Consider the following 21,097-nt stretch of genomic DNA (forward strand, 5'->3'; position numbering starts at 1 on the left):
CCAACAGAACATTTCTCAGCTTGTGCACACTCCTTCACAACAATTCTGTGATAGAAGCCATGCAAAGACTAGGATTCATTCTCCCAAACATTTGTAGCAAAACTGGCACTAATTGTTAACAAGACCTGTTTGGCACGGTTTGAGTCTAATAAAATACCAACATTGTTCTGCTCTTTCCATCCCAAGTTCTTACCATGGCTGCCCACATGAATAGTGCCTTGAGTCCTACACTGATAAAGGTCAATTTCAGTTCCAAAACAATCACTAGAAATTTCACCGAACTGACCTAACCGCTGCACTCTAAAATACCACATTATTTGTATTTATTTTTTTAATTTGTGTTGTCTAAGGTAGTGTAGGGAGAACCTGAATCTGCCCACGGATCCAGGGCAAAATTCATAATCCGTATTACACAGTTGGGAGGACAACAGATGAAGCATTTGAAGGAGACAGGTGCCTGGGAAGCAATAGGGATAGGATTTTCCAATCCTGGTGAGTGGTTTAGTGATATTGGTAGTGGAATAATAAAGACATTACTAACCCCAATACTAATCATTATAATTTGTGTAATATGCTTATTTATTTGTATATGACGAATAAAAATGATTTCTGCAAAGGGTGGGTCAAGGTGCAATGGAGAGTAACAGCTGCTTGAATCACAAGGGAGAAAAAGGAAATGTTAAGAAATGGAACTTGAAGATATCCAATAGGGTTTATTGTGAACTGAAAGAATGAGAGAAATCTATATGCAAGCTTTAAGAGTAAACAACTTCTGTGTAATGGGGAGATCTCAAATAAAGAAGGAGTAATTCTCTGTGACTCCCAGAGTCACCAGAGGGAGAGATCTGAATGGGTTTTTCATAGTAAATATTTTTGCAATAAATCAACAATATGTAAACATGCAAATGTTATTAACTGGGTATTATTCACAATTAGATTGACCATAGCTAATGTAGGACTGTAATTTGAAATGTCTCAAGTTGGTTTTCATCTTGCTATTTGACATGTGAAGTTTTATTTCTAGCCAAAGCTGAAGTCCAAATTAACAAACATGATTTTCCTTTGCTCTTTCACATGTGAAATGTTTTCTTATGCTGTGATAATTGCATAATGTCATATTTGGTTATAACAGTACGCATTCGGAGTACAATGTATCTCGTTGTGTTGCAAATAAAAAGAAAATTTGAAGGACACTTATAAAAGCTGTATTGTGGTGGATCCTGACAAACTAAGCTCAAGACAGTATCTTTTCACTATAACCTGATTGGATCGTTTCATGGGAACTACGTGTAGGCGATATGAATTTTAGAATTGTGTGATTTAGCCAGTACAGAGTAAGTTACAGTCCTGAAAGCACAGAGGGAAATACTTCAATGCAGAACTTCTTCAGATTCCGAATAGAGCAGAGCAGTGCAGGAGATTTGGGGTACTCTCTAGGAGAGAACGGACTTTTCCTTTGAGGCAACTCCATGTTAGTTCATCTTTTTGCCTGTATGGCTGAATTATTTGAACTTCATAAATAAATGAATGCATTCATATATTAACACTAACTTGATGATTTAGATTTCTGTCAACATGTTAACCTTTAAGATTAGAAACAATCACTTCCAGTCTTCCTTGCGGAGCCTAATGAACTTCCGGTTACTAAATAAATTGATTTGTTGACGGATCTCAGTTGCAAACGTTGATTCATCAGAGAGAGCTTTATGGGCCCCAAATGTGCATAAAGAAAATGGCTAACGCTTGTTGCAAAACTGCTCTGGTATGAGTTAATCATGTGACAACACGATTTGCGGTACTTTCTAGTACGCTTCCCACATATTCTGGTAGAGGCCCACTTCATATCACCGTACTGACACACCCACGCACGCTAGCCACATACACCTGACTATATGGATGCATATTATATACCTTCACTGGCACACTTTTTAGGGTACCCTGTACTCCTGGTATGCACTACAATCTCCGTACACTATGCTTCTGTGTAGCCACTACACACGCTGAATACACTTGCTCCTGAAGATCTCTTAGCTGAAAGCATTCTGTGGTTGCCACAGCTGGAACCAATGAGCGAGCAAGCCGGTGTTATTGACAGGAAGAAGTACCAATAGGCAAGATCGACAGGGGTGGGACCTTCTGCTCACCTTGCCTGGTGGCCGGATTGTGCTGCGCCCACTCACTTCCCGTTGCTCCTGCCCCAGAGTCTCGGGGCAATGCCCAGAGTGTCTACGGCGCTAAGTGGGCCGCATACTCCCAGGGTGGTTACACGGTTCTTTCCTTACCACCCTACCATCCCCTGCTTGCAGCCATTCCAGCGCGCGGTGTCTGCCGGGAGTAGCGACGCCGGAAATAATGATCTAAGATTGCAGTTCCGGCCGCGAAAAAGATGCATGGCTAGGGGATGTTATGGTAGGGGACGTAGTGGTGAAATGGTGTAATGGAGCCTTAGCGCTCCTGAAATCGTCGTTGTCTATTGCTACGGTAGAGACTGACTACTAATGTTTCCTGGCAGAAAAGTAGATTCCACTCTAGTAATATGCTCCGGTACAGACAGACGTTGTTTTCGCGGGTCTCTACCCTTTCCAAGATGGCTGCCAAGCTTGGATAACCCTAACGAAGATGGCACACCGGAGGATAGGGCGGTGCAGCGGATATTCCTGGGTCACCGGTGACACGTCAGAAGAACGGAGGCTCAGGCAGCCATGGACCTAGGTGAGAGTGCGTGGCGAAGTGGAAGACTAACACGAGGGAAGATCTGATGTAGGGTTAACAACCTGATGTAGTTTTAGAAACGCATGTGACTTTGAATAATAATCTGAGTGCAATCCGTTGGCTTCACATAAGACTGTTCTGTTAAGGTATCTGCTCGACTGATCTGAGTGGATGTCATTGACCAATGGCTTCCTCCAGCTACTGGGGAAATCCCAGAGCGAACATTAAGGTCTAGGAAACGGAATTTCCCCACTTTCCATTCGTGCTGCTTAGGAGAAGGACCCTTTTTTTTAGAACTGAAACCGAAACTAAAACTATAGCCAGAGGGTAACTCCTCCATCTGCTCTTCCTTGGGCTCTGACTAGTTCCCTACGCAGTTCGAGTAACTTTTCGGTGTTGCGTGCACTTCCATCATTCCCGACCGTCCCTCTGAAGACAGAAGCAACAGGTTTGTAGTATTTTCATAACGTAGCCTCCTATGATGTTCACGGTTCGTTCCTGTTGCAGCTAACAGTTAGGTGGTCATGCTACTATTCTGATTGAAGCAGCAGCCTTAAAACTTGAGAGTCCACTAAATGCACGCGGAATAACAATTACTCTGCTCTTCGTCTTCTTACTCTAGGTTCTTCCGAGCCGTTGTTATTTCCTGTAACTGACGCTTCCATGGTGACACCAGGAAAATCTGTGGATAAAACCGGCGTCCTCGCTGACCACGAGCATGTTTTGGACCTGCACTGTAACGGAGAGGCAGCACACCTGGCTAGCGTCTCAGATCATCCACAGCCGCCTGAGACTGAAAAGAGATGTCACGGTCACTCTGCCTGGAGGCAGAAGTGTGCGTCGTACGTGCTAGCACTTCGACCTTGGAGTTTCAGTGCCTCGCTGATCCCTGTAGTATTAGGCAGTGTTTTGGCGTATCGATCTCAGGGCAGTTTAAATGTTCTGCTGTTGCTGGTCTGCGCCGTGGCTGTTCTCGCTGTGCATGGTGCTGGGAACCTGGTGAACACCTACTATGATTTCTCCAAAGGCATTGACCACAAGAAGAGCGACGACCGGACACTGGTGGACCATATCCTGGAGCCCCAGGACGTAGTGCGCTTTGGGGCCTGCCTGTACACCCTGGGCTGTGTCTGTGCAGCCTGCATATATGGCTTGTCAACACTGAAGCTCGAGCACTTGGCTCTCATCTATTTTGGGGGCCTCTCTAGTTCTTTCTTGTACACTGGAGGTAAGTGACGGGTGGGGTGATATTCTGAAGGAAAGTAACAAAACCAGCCTTCCTTTCCATTATGCTGGAACTTGTAGATTTTTGCACTGTATGTATTTATTTATAAAGATTTATATAGCGCGAACATGATCCTAAAGGATATCAGAGCGCTTTACAAATTGAGGGAAAGGAAGGTAACAGTTGCAGTACAGGTATCAACAGGAATACAGATCCCAACAAATCAAATATGCATACCAAACAGCAAGGTTATAATCGAAAGGGGTCAACAAAGGGTAAGGTAATAACTGGTACATAGCGAACTAGGAGGGGAGTACGTGATTAGTAGAGAAGAAAAACACCCAATGCAGGACTTGGGGTGTAAGTCCAAATCAGTCGAGCAGACAATCCAAGACCCTTTTAAAGTAAGAACTTGTTCGTGAGGAATCTTATTACTTCCAATTTGAAGGCAACCTTGGAAGAGATTCTCTGAATTTTTGGTGGGAGAGAGAGTTCCAGATCTTTGGCGCAGAGCCAGAGAAAGCTCGGTGACCCGTTCTTTTTGCGAAAGATCTGTGGTTTCAGGAGGAGAGAGTTAGCACTCCTAGAAGGTCTACCTCCTCCGGATAATTCTAGCGTTTGCGCTAGATAACTGGGGGTTTTGAAATGGAGGGCTTTGTGAGACAGACATGCAATCTTTAGCTGAATTCTTGCATCATGGGGCAATCAATTTAGTGTCAGAAGCACTTTGAGCACTATGGACGTTGCGCGCCTGTTCACAATGTAGGATCAGGACTGCTTTTCACTTACATTTTTGAAAGTGTGCTGTACCAATGCCTCTCTCTGGTCGATGCCGCTAAAAATTAATAATCAAATTGTTATGTTTTCCCATCGGGCTGGGAGCTGGATACATGCACTGACCCGCAGGAAGACGTTGAATAGTGCGGTTATTCAAAAGCTCACAACTGATTTTTTAAATGTTTTCTTTGTTTCACATAACACAGGATGGATTAATGCCGTTGCTGTGTGTGTGTGTGTTCAATCAGGGCCAGCTTTAGGACGTTAGTGCAGTCGCACCTGGCACTGACCTTGTGAGGTGTGTGGGGTGGGGTCTCTGTGTTTTTACAATAACTTTTGAGTTTGAAAGCTGGTGCTGCTAGTTTCCTTGGGTGGCCATCAGTAATGAGGCAACATTAAACATTTCAAGATAATGACAGTGATTAATGCTCCTGCTGGAACTCTTAAAGGTTCATGTGCCTGCTGCAAAGAACGTGTTACTGACGCACCATGATCAGAGAACTGACTGTGAATGAACAATGAGTGAGTGAACAATGAGTAGACCTGTATAAAAAAAAATGTATGCCAGAGATACGTTTTGGAGATGTGAAGGGTACTGTTAAATGATGGTAGTAAGGGAATTCAAGGAGAAGGTGGTCAGTTGGGTGCTGACAAAACGATTGTCACACTGGGTTCCAGCAGCGCTAAAGCCTACCTGTTTTTCAGCCTCATCCAGTAATCCCTGCGTTACATAACCCACCACCATTAGCAGCAGAATGAATAGCTCTTACCGTAGTTTTCAGGGTAGCATGCATATTTTCCCATACTCTTTTATTCTTTTATTGGGAAACCGTGATGTGATACATTGCGTCATCAGACTAGAAGGTCTGCTTGTTCCTAAGCACATGGCATATTGCAGCGTCACAAGTATAAGGTATTACCAGGGCCACTGGAATTATGCTTTATATTTGCCTAATTATGGATTTGCCACATAATCCATCATCTGAAACAGAAATCTGTAGATTTAAACCAAATAAAAATAGTTTCTAGCTTAAACAAATCAAAAGTTACTGAACAAAGTTGAGACATATGTTTGCATGTATGGAAGGCTCCTCACAAAGGTTGGCTGGGCATCTTTCAGTTGCTTACGTCTGTATTTGGTTTACAAACCGGTCCTAAGGAGGTGAAATATTTGTGCAGACAGGATTACCATTTATAAAAGAATGAAGTAACACTAAGAAAGCATGTGCTCTATCACACATAATTTGCCTATTCTTATTCCATAATTTAGCCAACACTGCTGCATAATTTGGTGCTTTCCTCTGCTGCAGAATTCTAGGGGCCCTGTGTATTTTTGTTCAGCTTTTGTACAGTACGCAATGTGCCATTACTATAGTTTCATTGAATGTATAGACACTGACAAACGCTCACTCATTTTCACTCACCTCCTACAGTTGTGCACCACATACACACACCTTCAGGTCATATACAGTCTGTGTCCTGGAATGCACCCTGCATTCAGACAACTCACGCCTCATTCTCGCCCTTCACTTTCCCGCTCACCCTGCACTCACAGCGATCACAATACACTCACAGCGATCACAATACACTCACAGCGAACACAATGCACTCACACTGATCACCATACACTGACACCATTCACTCGCTCACCCAGCACTCACATTGATTACTCTGTACTCTCAATACAATTGCGCTGTTCAGGCTGTATATCACTCTGCAGTCACAGGAGCACACTACTCACCATGCACTCATATGACACTTCACTCACCTGTGGCTCTCACTGCTCAAGCTGCAATCTCACTGCTCAATCTGCAATCTCACTCAAACAAGCCCATCACGAGCAATGCATTCATTTGTCCCACTCTGCACTTACATCCACACCCAAATTCATATGATCTCACTCATCCTGCAGTCACTCCTCTTACCCTACCTACTCTTACACTGTTGCATCACTCACTGTGCATTCACATGGGCATGTCTGCCACCCACACAGCGCAGAGGGTTAATGTGCCTGCTACAAAGAACGTATACCATGCAGATCACAGACCTGAGTGTGAGTAAACTAGGAACAGCGTTATTAAAAAATGAAATGTTTGTCAGAAAGGTGCTATAGAGAGATGAGGTGCATTGTTGGTGAGTGGTAGTGAGCAAATTCATGAAGGAGGAGGGAATGGGTGTCAAAAAAAGACTGTTGCACAGTGTGCGACCAATGCAGAGCCAGCCCTGGCTGGGAGTGTTAGCCACCGAAGTTCAGGACTAGTTGCTCCCCTGCTCACAGCGTCCGTCATGGGCTGCATTTAACATAAATTCTTTCAAAAAGCAAACCATCAACCCCACATTTAGAAAAGAAATGCAGCAATTTTTATATAGTGCGAACTCAATCCAAAAGTATTGGAGCGATTTAAATTATTTATTTATTTTTGTATGCATGGGGTGATTAATTGATTTGCTGAGAATCACGAGATGTTAATCTGACCGAGACTCAAAACCCATCTCCTAAATTAGCAGCTCGAGCATTAAGCCACAACCTCTACCACAAGAGCTGAAGCATTTTCAATCTTATATACAATTTTATGCAACAAACAACCATTGACAAAGCCAATAGTCCTGGCTTCTTGTAGGTGTAATGTTACTTGTATTATATATTAGGATGCAATGACAGAAGAAGCAAAATATCAGTCAGGTGTCGCACTATGCTAAACACAGATTTTTTGCTTAATTGCTTTACAGCTATGCCCTTAATTGCACCGGTCACGCCCCTTTGAGAGGCTCCCCCTGGTTGTTTCATCCCACTTAAAGCCCTGGTTTACATGTGCGGTCGAGTTCTCGGCGCACATAGCTTTGGCTGCAGCGCACAGAGACCTTACTCTGCCGCACACAGAGGAAAACAATTAGAGGGAACATTGGTGTTGAGTGATATGAGGTTATTCGGGGAGGAGATTTTCAGATAAAGTTGTTTATCATCCGCATATATATGGAAGAGAATGTCTGTAGAATTTAGTGCATTAGCTAAAGGTTCCAAGCGCAAATTGAAGAGTATGGGAGATAAGGGGGAAATCCCATGGATACCGGTGATGGCTGGGAGAGAGAGAGTGGTTGGCCTTAACTCTTTGAGATCTGTGGGGGGGAAGGATGGGAAGAGGTGTGGCGCCACGGTCAGGGCAACTGACTCCGGAATCTGGGGATCACGGTTCAATCCCCAGCGCTGGCGGCAGATTAGCCCAGCACCATGTGACTCTGGGCAGTAGCTTGCTTAATCTTCCCGACGGCCCCCAGCGCCTAGAGACCCTTACGGGTGATTGTTCGCGCGTTACAAATGTGGATTATTATTATTATTATTATTATTATTATTGCAGCACCCAACCAGACAGGCCCATCCTGTGCTCCAAAATGGAAGGAGGTTGTCGTGATTAACAGTGTCAAACGCAGAGGAAAGGTCAAGAAGGATAAGGAGGCAAGACTCATTTTGGTGAAGCATTTTAAAAATGTCATCCATAACGTGAATGAGAGCCGATTCGGTGCTGTGCCCACTTCAAAAGCCAGATTGGTGTTGGTCCAGGAGATGGAAATTCTCGATGTGGGCACATAGTTGAGATTGGACGCATTTTTCTAGGAGTTCGGCTAGAGTGGGGATGTTAGAAATAGGGCGGAAGTCGTTAAGGTCCGTACTATCTGCGGTAGGCTTTTTTAAGATAGGTGTTACCTGAGCGGCTTTTAGGCAATCCGGGATAGTACCTTGTGATAGACGCATTGACAATCTTTGTCCATATGGGGGTGACGACATCCTTGATTTCTTTGAAGATGGAAGGTGGTAACGGGTCGCTAAAATGATTAGATGAGTTGATACTCTGAAGAATCTTGTTAGTGTCTCTTTCACTGAGGGAAGTGAAGGTGCCCCATGATGCATTGTTCTTAGTTCTCAGGCTAGTCTGTTTGATCTTCTCTGATGGGGAGGGAGAGGGGGGGGGGCGCAGACCCACCGGATTGCAATAGAGCCTTGCTGGAGTCCAGATCAATATTGATGAGTCTATATTTCTCAGTAAAGAAGGCAGCCAGGTCATCGCATGAAGGTGGGCTGACTCCAGAAACCAAGCGGTTTGGTGCTTTCACCAATTGTTGTTTCACCAACTCGAAAATTTCTTGGGGCAATTAGCGGCTTGATTAAGTTGGGTTTTGAAGTAGTCGGCCTTAGCGATCTTGATTTGTTTGTTATAGGAGCTCCTTACCGATCTAAGGATTATTAGCTGGTCCGAGGGTGGTTTCGATCTTCAGGATCGTTCGATTGCCCTATGGTTGCGGCGTTTCAAGTTTAAGTTGTCGTTGAACCATGGTTTGGATGTTTTTGATGAGACATTTTTTGTTGGAGTGGAGCAATGGAATCCATGTTGCTAGAGATAGTAGAATTGTAGAAGTCAGTGAGAGAATGTACCTCAGACATGTCAACTTGTGGAGAGAGGACAAATGTACAGTGGGTTACTAGATCAGCTGTATTATCTCTAAGGTCCCTTTTACAAATCTTCGATTTCGTTGGTTGAGCCTTCCTCAGATAGACCTCCATGTTAATGAAAAAGAAGATGCAGTGATGATCGGACCAATCGCAAGAGGTAATGGTGTCCAGTGTGATCTTTGGTGATGAGGTCCAGAATTTCTTCTTTATTATGGGTTGGCCGGTCACAGTGTTTAATCAGCTCGTGATCACTTATGAAGGATTTGAGGGATGTTACAGCTTGGTCATTGAGGTTGGACCAGTGGAGGTTGAAATCACTGGAAGATTTGGGCCATAGCAGAATCAACATCGCCAGAGATGATTTCCATTAATTGTTCGATGAAGGGGAGGTTGTCCCCAGGGAGGTGATAAAATGTGTGTAGTTTGCATACCGGAAGGTTGTGACTAGAGATATTGACACAAAGGTATTTGCATGAGGATGGCGTAGAGGACTCCGAGTGGGAGACCGATAGTGTGCTCCGATGTATACAAGCTAGGCCACCGCCTGTCTTCAAAACTCTGTCTAGACGGATTATGTCATGGGTAGGAGGCACTAATAGGTTTAGGATGGGAGTGGAAGCAGGATTGAGCCAAGTTTCAGTGAGGATGATGATGTCTATCTCATTGTGTTGGATGAGGTCGAATATGTCAGAGGCGTGTTTGCTGGCTGACCTGCAGTTGAGTAGTACGTATTTAAGTTGCACCGGTGTATGAGGGGGAGGAGTCTGTATGATGTTAACTCTCATAAGGTTGTCATTATTTATGCCTCTGAGGTTGTGAGGGGGTTCTCTGTACTGGTTAGCGTGAATAGCTTGAATTTGCCCCGAAGTAATCTTGTTGGTGTCTAAGATAAGCGAGTAGGAATTGAGTAGGTCCTCGATATCGTTAGACACGAGATAAGCCTTTGCTCTTCTGGGGCGGAGGGAGCTTTAGGTAGGGGTATGGTTTTAGAGATAGAAGTGGGGGGGTGACCAAGTCGAGTTCTGTCACTAGTAGGGCTCGGGGTGTTCAATTGAAAGGGCTTTCAAATCATGAAGTTTGATGGTGAGAAGGTGCAGCTGTAGAGATACATCATCCAGGCGCGCCACCAGGTCTAAAGGCTGGAGGAGGGGTAAAGGTTGTGTGGGGAGTTCTGGGGGAGAGGAGGGGTCGCGATATGTACCAGAGAGGTCTACAGCGGAATTTTGAGGTTACAGAGGGGAAGTTGGTCATCGAGGACTTGCGGTGTTCCATAATGTGTGGATAGAGGGGTTGGTACAAGTATGAGGGTGGGAGGGCCAGTGTCTTGTGAGTCAGGGGTGGTCAAGTAGGGATTGAGTGGGTTTAGGGGAACATGGTCTGTGGAGGGCAGTTGCCAGGACTCCGACCTAACAGGTGGCATAGAAAGAGGAATGCGAGATGGGAGAACATTTAATGAGTGCAATGGCGATAGGGTGAGAGGGGAACTCGCCACTCGAGAATCAGCCTGTAACGGACTGGAGAATGGCGCGAAGAACGAACCTGTAGGCTCGCCCGCCTTCTGAGTCGGAGGTCTAGTGAATTGGGTCAGTCTGACAGGGGGTTGAGAGGTTCCGAGAACCTCTAAGGGGGGGGGAGATTATTTAGGGAGAGTGTGGGCCTCCCGACTGTGGAGGGCTGGTTATATGGTGTTGATAGGGGTCATTAGATTTAGCTGAGACCGCCTTCTTGAGTGTAGGGACGATGTTGGCCATCATGGCTAGATTGGCATTAGAGGCTTGGATAAGGACGATACCATTGTTGTAGGGGGTGATAGTGGCATTAGCGTTGAAGGTGAGCGAGGGCGACGTCGTTCATTTGATACTATGAGGTGTTTTCCTAGTGCCTGATGTTCGAAGCATGGAATATAACACATTCCGCCAGCATGCTCGTTTTCTTGTATAGAAGATGAAGTCAATAACTATCCTACCCTTGTTTGTACAGAAGTAGACGTCTGAGATTAGTGTCTGCCTTTGAGTATGCGATGTTTGTGTTTTTTGGCTGCATTGTTGGAGAGGGTAGGCGGGTAGTTGATAATTAAGGCATTGTATCCTGAAGGGTCGGGACTGATCTCCATTTGGGAAGGGCCCCCCCAAGAAGGAGTACAAGGAGGTGGGGTATTTTTATTTAACAGATAAAGCTTAAATAGGCAGATAGTAGTCCTAGCGGTTAGGTAGAATAGGTTGGGAACGGATAGTTACGGGCCATTATTTTAGACTTTGTGGAAAGCTAATTGGCAGATGGAGACAGTAAGAGAAGTCTAGGGGGAATGAGCTGAGAAAAAAAAAATTAATTGGCTGATGTAAGTGCCATTCCAAGATGGCTGCTTGTTATCCGGTGATGGTTCAGATCTGGGGTATAGTCTTATAGCTCTTTCACTGTACCGAACCTCTCTGGGATGTAGTCCTCTGTTCCTTTCTATAGAGCAATGAGCAGTGGTTGGTCCTTCCTTTCTGTTTTGTGATGTTCCATGGATCGTAGTCCTATGTCTCTTTCCCTGAATTGGTGTGAGGTTAGTAGTCCTTTCACAATTTAAATTGTTATGGCTGCCATTTTGTGGAAGGGAAATGAAGATGCTTCCACCCGAGCATGCACCCAAAATGGGGACCTTGCATTGTCCATCGGGTCATCAAAGGTGTCAAACTGTACAAGGTAGAATAAAGTATGGAAAGTGCAAGTATGTACATTGCTGTTTCTGAAAAATTGTGAGCAATGGGTAGGTGAGGCTGAAGCATCGGATTGGAAGTAGATACTTGAATTAAAATAGTGATGTGCATTTAAAGTAGTGCTGTTCCTTTTGCAACCGTCCACCGAGTAGGACTTTGTCCATATTATCATTCACCTTAACATCTATCAGATTGAAAGTGAGATCTCTGTTAAGAACCACAGCATTCACTGACAGAATTAATTGCACCTGTATTTAATAACTGTCAAGAGTGTAAGTTGCTTTTCACCTTCTTTAGACTTAATTGCATCCCTACCCATTTGCTATATGAATCTGATCATACTTAAACATTTTAGTTGTAATGGAATCAAATTCCCTAGTCAAAGCCTCCACTCTATAGAATGTATTGGATAAAATAACCCTCCCAATCGTTATAAGGACATTTCAAGTCACAGAGGAGTTCTCTTATAAGGTCCTATAACTACTAGTTGACTTTTAATATCATTTTTATCCTATGGCAGAGAGTATTTTATGCCTCCTAATGAATGCTCATACTACCCACTTTCCCACTAACTGCTTGAATTCTTGGTGTTTTGCTCTTTCATATGAAAGCAATAGTATTTTTGCAGACATGAATAACCGTAGAATCTGTAATGTGAAGCTAAAAGGACCTAAAAGCAGTTAGTAGAAGTAAAAACAAAATATTGTAGGCTAATGGTGATTTTTATATGGCAATGTAAAGTACCTAAAAAACGTCAAGGAGGTAATTTGAAAATATTCAATCAATCAACTAGTGATTTGTAAAGCGCACTACTCTCCCGTGAGGGTCTCAAGGTGCTGGGGGTGAGTGTGGGCAGCTCCATTAGGTCTTAAGGTCTTCCTGAATTGGTGCAGTGTCTGGCTCCGTCGGAGGTGAAGGGGGAGTTTGTTCCAGGTCTTGGCTGCGATGTAGGAGATGGATATTCCACCTGTTCTGGTCCTGTGGATGCGAGGGATGGTGGTTAGGGAGAGGTCGGCTGAGCGGAGTCTTGGGGGCGTGGAAGGAGATTGTCGTTGAGGTATTGGAGTCCGGTGTTGTGGAGGGCCTTGTAGGCGAGCATGGGCAGCTTGAAGGTTATTCTTCTTTCGACGGGGAGCCAGTGGAGGTCGCGGAGGTGTTGGGTGATGTGGTTGTACCATGAGGTATTTAGGATTAGTCTGGCTGTGGTATTCTGGGTGATCTGGAGTTTGCTGACAAGTTTTTTGTTGATTGTGGCGTAGAGGATGTTGTCGTAGTCTAGTCTACTGTCTAATGAGTGCGTGAGCAACAGTTTTCCTGGATTTGGGACGGTAAGATCCACTTGAACATCTTGCGTAGTATGCGAACGGTGTTTAAGCATGTGGAGGAGGCAGCGTTGATTTGGCGATTCATGATGAGTGGTGAGTCCAGTATGATGCAGCGGTTGCGTGCATGGTCCGTTGGGGTGGGTGGGTTTCCGAGGGCGGGGGGCCACCAGGTGTCGTCCCATGCAGAGGGGGTGGGGCCGAGGTTGAGGACTTCTGTTTTCTCCGAGTTGAGTTTCAGACAGCTGTTCTACATCAAGGTTGCAACGGCTTTCATCCCTTCTTGGAAATTGTGCCTGGTGATGTCTGGTTCCTTGGTGAGGAAAAGGATGAGCCGGATGTCATCGGTGTAGGAGATGTTGAGCCCATGGTTTCTGACGATGGTTGCGAGGGGGGCCATCTGGACGTTGAAGAGGGTGGGGCTGAGGGAGGACCCTTGGGGTACTCCGCATCTGATCTCTGTTGGTTCTAAGAGGAAGGACAGGAGTTTTATTCTCCGAGTTCTGCCAAGATGAATGATCATAGCCAGTCCAAGGCCTTTCCTTGGATGCCAGCGTCGTGGAGCCTTGTGGCTAGTGTGCATTGGGAGACGGTGTGGAAGGGTGCTGATAGGTCCAGGAGGATGAGGGCTGCCGTAAGGAGGGCGCGGATGTCATTGGCGGTGGCGAAGAGGGCTGTGTCGGTGCTGTGGTTGATGCAGTATCCGGATTGGGAGGTGTCTAGGATGTTGCTGGTTTCTATTAAGTGTGATAGCTGGGTGTTGAGGGCCTCTTTCATGACTTTGGCTGCAAATGGAAGCAGTGAGATGGGTCTGAAGTTCTTGAGATCAGTCGGGTCTGCGGAGGATTTCTTTAGCAGGGGGTGTGACTTTGGTGCACTTCCGGTTGTCAGGGAATGTGACTGTCTTGAGGGAGCAGTTGATGGTTTGACGTAGCTCGGGTGCAATGGCAGTGGCGGCCCTGTAGAAGATGTGTGGCGGGCAGGGGTCAGAGGGTGCTCCTGAGAAGATGCTTCATGGTTTTTATGGTGTGTTCTGTCGTGAGAAGGTGGCGTCGCTGTGGTTAGGGGTAGGGGCAGTGCAGGGGTCTTGGTCGTCGAAATTGTCGTTGAGCATCTTGATCTTGAGGCGGGAGAAGGAACTGGGACAGTTGGAGAGGGGGAGGGAGGGAGAGGGTTGGGGAGAGGGAGAGGGTTAGAGAGGGAGGGAGAGAGAGAGACCAGACACGGAGACAGACACGGACGTCTGTTGTTTCGCTGTTGGGGTTGGCAAATTCCTGTATGATGGTGAAGAGTTCCTTGGAGTTGTGGGCGTAGTCATAGGCAGGAGCGCTTGGATTCTCTGGGAGTCGTGGTGAACCAGTTGGCTTTTTTGCTATGTTGCCTCGTGGTGGTCTGAGGGTGGTGAAAGTGTTGGCACAGTTGGCGATCCATTGGTCGAGGTTGCTTGCCACTGTGTTGGCGTTTGTCGTAGTTGGGGGTGGAGTGCAGGTGAGGGCTGCAGTGAGGTGTTCTTCGGAGAGTTTGTTCCAGGTTCTGCGTTGGAGGCGGCACATGTGCTGGTTTGCGATGGTTTTTGTGAGGGAGAAATGGATGCAGTGGTGTTCGGTCCAGAGCAGTTCCATGGTGTGGCTGAAGCGACTATTGTTTTCTCCGGCGAAGATGGGGATGAGTATGTGTCCTGCTGTTTGGGTGGGGGCGGAGACAAGTTGCTTCAGTCCTATGTTGGTGAGGTTCTCTAGGAGGGCAGTGGTGTTGGGGTCGCTGTGGTTGTGCAGGTGGAAGTTCTGGTCGTAGTATGTAGTCTGTGGAGGCGAAGGCGTGGGGTGCGATGGCGTTGGCGATGACGTTGGTGAAGGGAGTGCAGGGTCCGGGTAGTCTGTATACGAGTGTTCCGCGGCGTGTCGTTCTGGGGTTCGGCTGGATCTGGAAGTGGATGTGTTCCTTGGGGGGGGGGGGGGGGGCTGAGTGGGTGGTTGCCAATCGGTGGGAGCTTTTGTGTACAATGGCGAGGCCTCCTCCTGGGCAGTTGGGGTTGTCTTTTCTCAGGATATTGTAGGCTTTGGGGATGGCGGTTGTGATGTCGGGTGCAGAGCTGTCGTTGGTCCAGGTCTTTGTGAGGAAGGCTACGTCAGGCGTGCGAGTGTTGAAGAGGTCTCAGATTTCCATGGTGTGTCTGTGCAGGGAGCGTACGTTGAGGAGGATGCAGCTCAGTGGTTTGTTTATGGTGGCGTCTGGTGGACTGGGGCTTGGTGCTGCGGTCTGGAGGTGGGTGAAAGTGTGGCGGCAGTGTCTGCAGGAGATCGGGCCTTTGGTGTAGTTTGGAGTCTGGAACTGGCAATTGTTGTTAAGTCCATGTTTGTGTGTGTGGAGAGTGCTGGGGTCGTAGCGGCCGTGACTTCAGGGGACCAGGGTCCCTGATGCTGGTCACAGACGTGTTTGCTTTGGTGCGACTGTGGCGTGGCTGCAATTAAGTAGGGTTCGGGGGGAGGACAATCAGCTGGGAGCCGGAGCAACGTGCTGGGGGAGAGGGGCCGCGGGGGCAGCAGCGTCTGGGAGGACAGGAAGTGGGGGCGAGCATGGGGAAAAGGGAAGAGGCAGAAGAGAAAAAGGCAATGAAAAAGAAGCAGACAAGTGAAAGGGCAGGAAAAACACAAAAAGGCACACACAAGAGGCAGAAAGGTGAAAGGCAGACAGCGAGACGCAAGGACAACAGGACAGAGCAGAATTGCTGCACGGGGAAGAAAAATGACCAGGGAGTTTGGAGGTCTTGCTCCCTTTGATTCTTGTGCAACTATCTGAATAAAGCAAACATTTATTGTTAAAGTGTCCGTAAAGTAAAAAAGCCAGAACTAATGGTGTTACTCTAGTTTTAGTTTAGTAATGGATTGCCCACTGCCAAGAACAAAGGTAAACGCATTTATTTGGCCTCTGCAATAAATTTGTTTCTGTTCTTTCCACATAACTAGTGTGGTTATTTCCTAGCACTGATGAATTATGTATCTCTGCTGTTTTTCTCATATTGGTTTCTTTTTCTTCCTCTTGCAGGAATTGGTTTTAAATACGTGGCCCTTGGAGACCTGGTAATCCTCATTACATTTGGGCCCTTGGCAGTTATGTTTGCCCACGCAGTACAGGTTGGATATCTGTCTGTTGCACCCCTGTTGTACGCAGTCCCGCTAGCCCTCAACACGGAGGCCATCTTGCACAGCAATAACACCCGGGACATGGAGTCCGATAGACAGGCTGGCATCGTGACACTTGCCATTCTTATTGGACCTACATTCTCTTATATCCTGTACAACACATTGCTTTTCGTGCCATACCTCATCTTCTGTGTACTGGCCACCCGCTATACTATCAGCATGGTACTGCCTCTGCTCACCATTCCAGTCGCCTTTTCTCTGGAGAGACAGTTCCGAAGTCGGTCGTACGGTAAAATCTCCCAAAAAACTGCCAGATTAAACCTCTTTCTGGGACTCTTTTATGTATTTGCCATTTTCTTGGCGCCAGCTGGCAGCTTGCCCAGGATCTCACGCTGAAAGTGTTAAAAGGGATTCGACTCCTCTTCAAATGTTGGATTCTGTAGAGTTCCTGGAGCACCTCGTTCACCTTCAGTGAATGGTAGTAGTCGAAATGAGCTGATGTCTCGAGAATAGTTCAGGCATATAGAGCCCAGCAAGATGACTACCTCGAACCTTGTAAAGCAGCTCTTTCGCTAATCGTAAATCTGCACAGTCGACCGAAGATTGATTACCAGGGTGGCCTAGAAGTTAAGGGCTTCATGTCAGTGGAAGCAGCATTATAGTCACCACCGTGCCTCTTCAACAGGCCTTTTTGTAAAGTGTTGCCAAAATGCACTATTATAGACCCCAAGCTTACCGTGGACTTTTGTACAGACGAAGGTTTGTGCAACCACATCTGATTGGACAATGTGTTGTATCGGAGCAGCTGAAAGTAGTACACAGAATCTGAAGAGTTTGTTCCATTCTTAGCCAGGTTATGCAAACATGAATTTTTAGTGTTGTGCTGATAATCAGTCGCCTTCCTAAGCACAAGGCTTCTTTATTCCTTTGCAATGTTACGCGATTTTGTGGGTGTTTTTTTATACTGCAAATGTGTTGTAGGGTATCTGCTGCTAGGTATGAAGGGAAGTTCTATTTATTTGCCTGCTGATCAGCAAGGCGCATTCACTTTCAGAAGGTTCTTCAAGAGTATGGATCTTAGCTTCTTTAGTGGCAAGGACTGAAATCCTGCAAAGCCAATGCACACCGAACCACAACTCAAAAGGAAGCTTGGCAGGTCCGCGACTTTTGTAGCCATGGAGTTTGAGCTCAGATGCTGGTCTATGAACACCTCTTAATCGTAGAAAGTTTGGCCCTGCCTATATTTTTCCATTAGTTAACTAAACGCGGAGCAATGTAGTCACTTTTGTTTGCTCTTTTTCTAGCTTCCCTTAATTGTTGTCATTGCACTCCATTGTAACTCCGGCCTAATCCTTACGGTACGGTATGAAAGCTGTAGGTTTGCTTTCTTTTTATTCATGTTATTTATTTTAATTTTAGTCCAATATAGTTTGGTCCATTTTTTTCAACTTTTTAAAAAAGTATTCATTGTGCATCTTGTCTGGGTTGCTGAATGTTTACGTGGCATCATCGCTACTGTATTGTTCATATTGTGTTGGTTTATGTTTGTGTAAGCCATTTTTGGAAAGACCAAATAAACAAAATACAAGGACTGGTTTATGCAGCATGTTGTCTTCAAAAGGAATAGGTCTACAAAACCATGTTTGGTTTCAAGCAGGAAGGTTGTGTTCTTGCTAAGGATTGGTTCTGTTTATATTATCGCATTTTGCTGGCATGCTGTCTTGCACTGCATTTTTTTGTATACACATCATTGAAGCAAGAATTCTTCCAGGCAGTGGAAGTACAGAAAGTCCTATATAAATATGAGAAATTGTGACCGGAAAGGTCATGTTTGAAGCAAAGTGTAAGTAAGTGAGGCAAGCTATCGCTGCTTTACAAGCTCGAATTAACAGCAGAAAATGTTCCCATTTTAGCTTATAATTTCACCGGGCTTTTTTCTGTTTGAATGCGTTCTATAAAATGCAATTTTTTTTGCATACAGAATTCTATCACATATCATATTTTTTTTTCTAGTTTAATATGCCTAGCGAACTTTGTACTATTTGATAGACAGGTGTTCTTCACACCTTCTTCTAGACTTGAAATAAATGTATCTATTATAACAACTTAGTTTGCTTAATAAAATAGCTTTTTACGATGTCTTGTCTTTCTTTAAAAGTTAAAGTCTGCTCTTGTTATTGGATCAGATGATTTCCTCTTGAGCTTGATTGAATTGCAATCCCCCATGCATCTATTGCCTGGTGCTTTGAATGACTCGACGGAAGGCAGTGGAAGGAACACATTTACATTCTGCAGAAAGGTGAATGTCCTATTATAATAATAATAATGCACATTTGTAAAGCGCGATCAGTCGCCCGTAAGGGTCTCTAGGCGCTGGGGGCCGTCGGGAAGATTAAGCAAGCTATTGCCCAGAGTTACATGGTGATGGGCTAAGCTGCCTCCGGCGCCAGGGATCGAACCGTGATCCCCAGATTCCGGAGTCAGTCGCCCTGGCCGCGGCGCCACACCTCTTCCTTATTGAGCTCTACATCTTGGAATGTCCTGGTAGCTGGAGATCAGCCCAGTTGTGTTTTTTTGAAGTGACTGTTAACACGTCGTTTCTGGAATTTCATGCATAAAATACATTTGTGATGTGTGCAGGTTAAAGTTTTCCGTTAAGTCAGGAGCTGTGTCTAATAATTGTTGCTAATAAGTAGGTGAAGATGCAAAAAGAAGGAAGGGTAAAAACAACGTAAGTACAAAACTATGGCTTTTATTCTGAATGAATCACACCGGCAGCACCATATTGGATGGAGCGGGACAAACTCTGGTCCTGAATTTTGTAATTTAGAAACCTGCAAAATCTAAGCAGTATATAACATTTAGAATAATGTGGCAAGTTTCTGAGGCAAAGCTAGTCTTGTTGCAACATCAAACCCACCATGAAATGTTGCCAAAATGTAGTGCCTCAAAGTGGGACATGCCCTCTGTTGGCTTTTCCAGAGTCCCATGCATCTTCCCATTCTTTCAGAATGTCCATTGGGAGCAAGAAAACAGGATGTCAAAATTGTAGAAGAGTAATACCTAACATGGCTCAACGATTTGGGACAAAGGCTAGGGCAGTAACCATGGTCCAGAGGGCCTAGATTGTGATAATTGCAGGCAATCCAGAAAACATTTCAAGGTTGCTTTGGGCGCCATGGACAATATGCAGCACAAGCTAGTAGGTGATTTGAAATACTGCTATCATGGGCCAAAGTTGTGGTGGTCAGGAAAGGGACAAGTTAACGGAGGCCCAGCCTAGTTCCTGCAGCTTTCATGAAAGGCCTTAATTATTTGTGGTGTGTTTGTTACATGCATATTTTAAAAATAATTTCTACAGAAAGCATTTCTCCTAGAAACAGATCATAATTTCAGTTCAGGTTTATGCGGTCAGTTAAAACTGTTATAAATATTCAATGTGAAATTAAAAATCATAAAACAAATCACCACCATATATTTGGAATTACATCGCTTCTTTCAATCTTGCATTGCACACAGCAAACTATTAAATGAAGAACAAAACAATTACATTCTCGCCTTCAGAAGAATTCATCATTTGTTTAGAGTTGTTTCAGCTTGCTTAAATAAGTTACTCACGACACTGTTGTAAAAACTGGGACATTATACAGCACTTCTAAGGCAAGTTCCACTAGAAAAATACTGTTGATATATTTCCCATAAATTTGCAAACGAGTTGTCAGCTGTGGATTAATATCCCTCCTGCACAGTTCCGTGGAATGAAACCTAGGTTAAAACACTTCTTCTATTCTTTTTCCATCACTGGACATAGGCATGATACATGTATTACAGATTCCCCCTTCTTCTGACATTGCTGGTAGCCGAATGTTGCGGGCCCAGGTTTGCACCCAGGTCTGTGTGTGCACAAATAACCTTGTAGCCATAAGATGTTGACTTAATTATCAGAGCCATTGAACCTAGACCTATGCTTGACCTTAACCCAAAGTATATGAATTGATCTTTCAAGGTGGTTCCCAGCAGCGAGGATGCTTATTGTTGGACTCCTGCGCAGTCTAGGCCAGAGGGAGTAGCTACCAAGACAGAGCTCAAGTGGGATCAGCTGTAACATTGGACTGGGAATCAGTGGTATGCTCAGGCCTATAGCAGTGCTGGGCAGAGGAGGACTGGGTCACATTCACTCCATGTGGCAAAACGGAGCTGGAGAGGGTCTGCTAGGTCTGGCAGGGCGTCATAGAGTGGTACCTTTGTGCTACACGAGTGTCCGTTTCCTACAATTGAGACAGTATGGATTCTGTGATTCTTCCTGAATAGTTTCCCCCAGAGTGCTAGATAGGTACACACTCCAAGAAAAGGTCTAATGTGGGGAAAAGAGGCAGCAGGTTAGGGGAATACAGAAGTGTTGGAAATGGCTCTTTCGGCAGGGTTATCCCTAAACCTGTGCTTTTTCCTCCTATTTTTTCCTGACGTGTGTGTTGGTTTTAGGACTCTGGGCACTTCACCACTGCTGATCAGTGTGAAAGTGCATATGCTCTCTGTGTAAAGCTGCTGCTTCTGCCTTGGGCAGTGAAAGGACTGGACTGAACTTTCTCTACTTGTGCTGAGTATCTCCAAGGGCCTGAACTGAGCTGGCCTCCTGTTAAGAAGTCTCGGGGACTGCAAAGACTTCACCAACCTCTGGGTACCGCTCCTGGAACCGCTGTTTCAGTTGCCACAGAGAAAAGGGAACCGCGACCAACTCCGTCACCGACTCTGTCGCTGGCCTTGTGTCC

The 21,097-nt window shown here is 45.4% G+C and overlaps 2 protein-coding genes across 4 annotated transcripts in view; one reads left to right on the top strand and one right to left on the bottom strand.

Moving 5' to 3' along the window:
• Positions 1–2,336, bottom strand: part of MTOR (mechanistic target of rapamycin kinase) — a 1,008,697-nt gene extending 1,006,361 nt beyond the window's left edge. For both annotated transcript variants that reach the window (XM_085609875.1, XM_085609873.1), the window contains exon 1: positions 2,145–2,336. The gene's annotated coding sequence lies outside the window, so the exon portion shown is untranslated. The remainder of the gene's footprint in view (positions 1–2,144) is intronic.
• On the top strand, positions 2,229–18,465 carry UBIAD1 (UbiA prenyltransferase domain containing 1). 2 transcript variants are annotated; one of them, XM_085609877.1, is made up of 3 exons: positions 2,229–3,160; positions 3,335–3,940; positions 16,231–18,465. In XM_085609877.1, exons 2-3 carry the CDS (start codon positions 3,376–3,378, stop codon positions 16,722–16,724), a joined length of 1,059 nt encoding a protein of 352 aa, XP_085466003.1. In that variant the 5' UTR covers positions 2,229–3,160; positions 3,335–3,375; the 3' UTR covers positions 16,725–18,465. The 2 variants fall into 2 exon arrangements, with proteins under 2 accessions (XP_085466003.1, XP_085466002.1); XM_085609876.1 differs by having other exon boundaries at positions 2,570–2,712.
• Positions 18,466–21,097: the final 2,632 nt, after the last annotated feature.

This window comes from Triturus cristatus, chromosome 1_2, assembly GCF_964204655.1.
Source record: "Triturus cristatus chromosome 1_2, aTriCri1.1, whole genome shotgun sequence".
Classification (NCBI taxonomy): Eukaryota; Metazoa; Chordata; class Amphibia; order Caudata; family Salamandridae; genus Triturus; species Triturus cristatus.

Bases quoted from the DNA above. Each gene is read 5' to 3' on its own strand.
- UBIAD1 (XM_085609876.1), top strand. The intron at 3,941-16,230 runs GTAAGTGACGGG...TTCCTCTTGCAG, and splicing joins TTCTTTCTTGTACACTGGAG to GAATTGGTTTTAAATACGTG.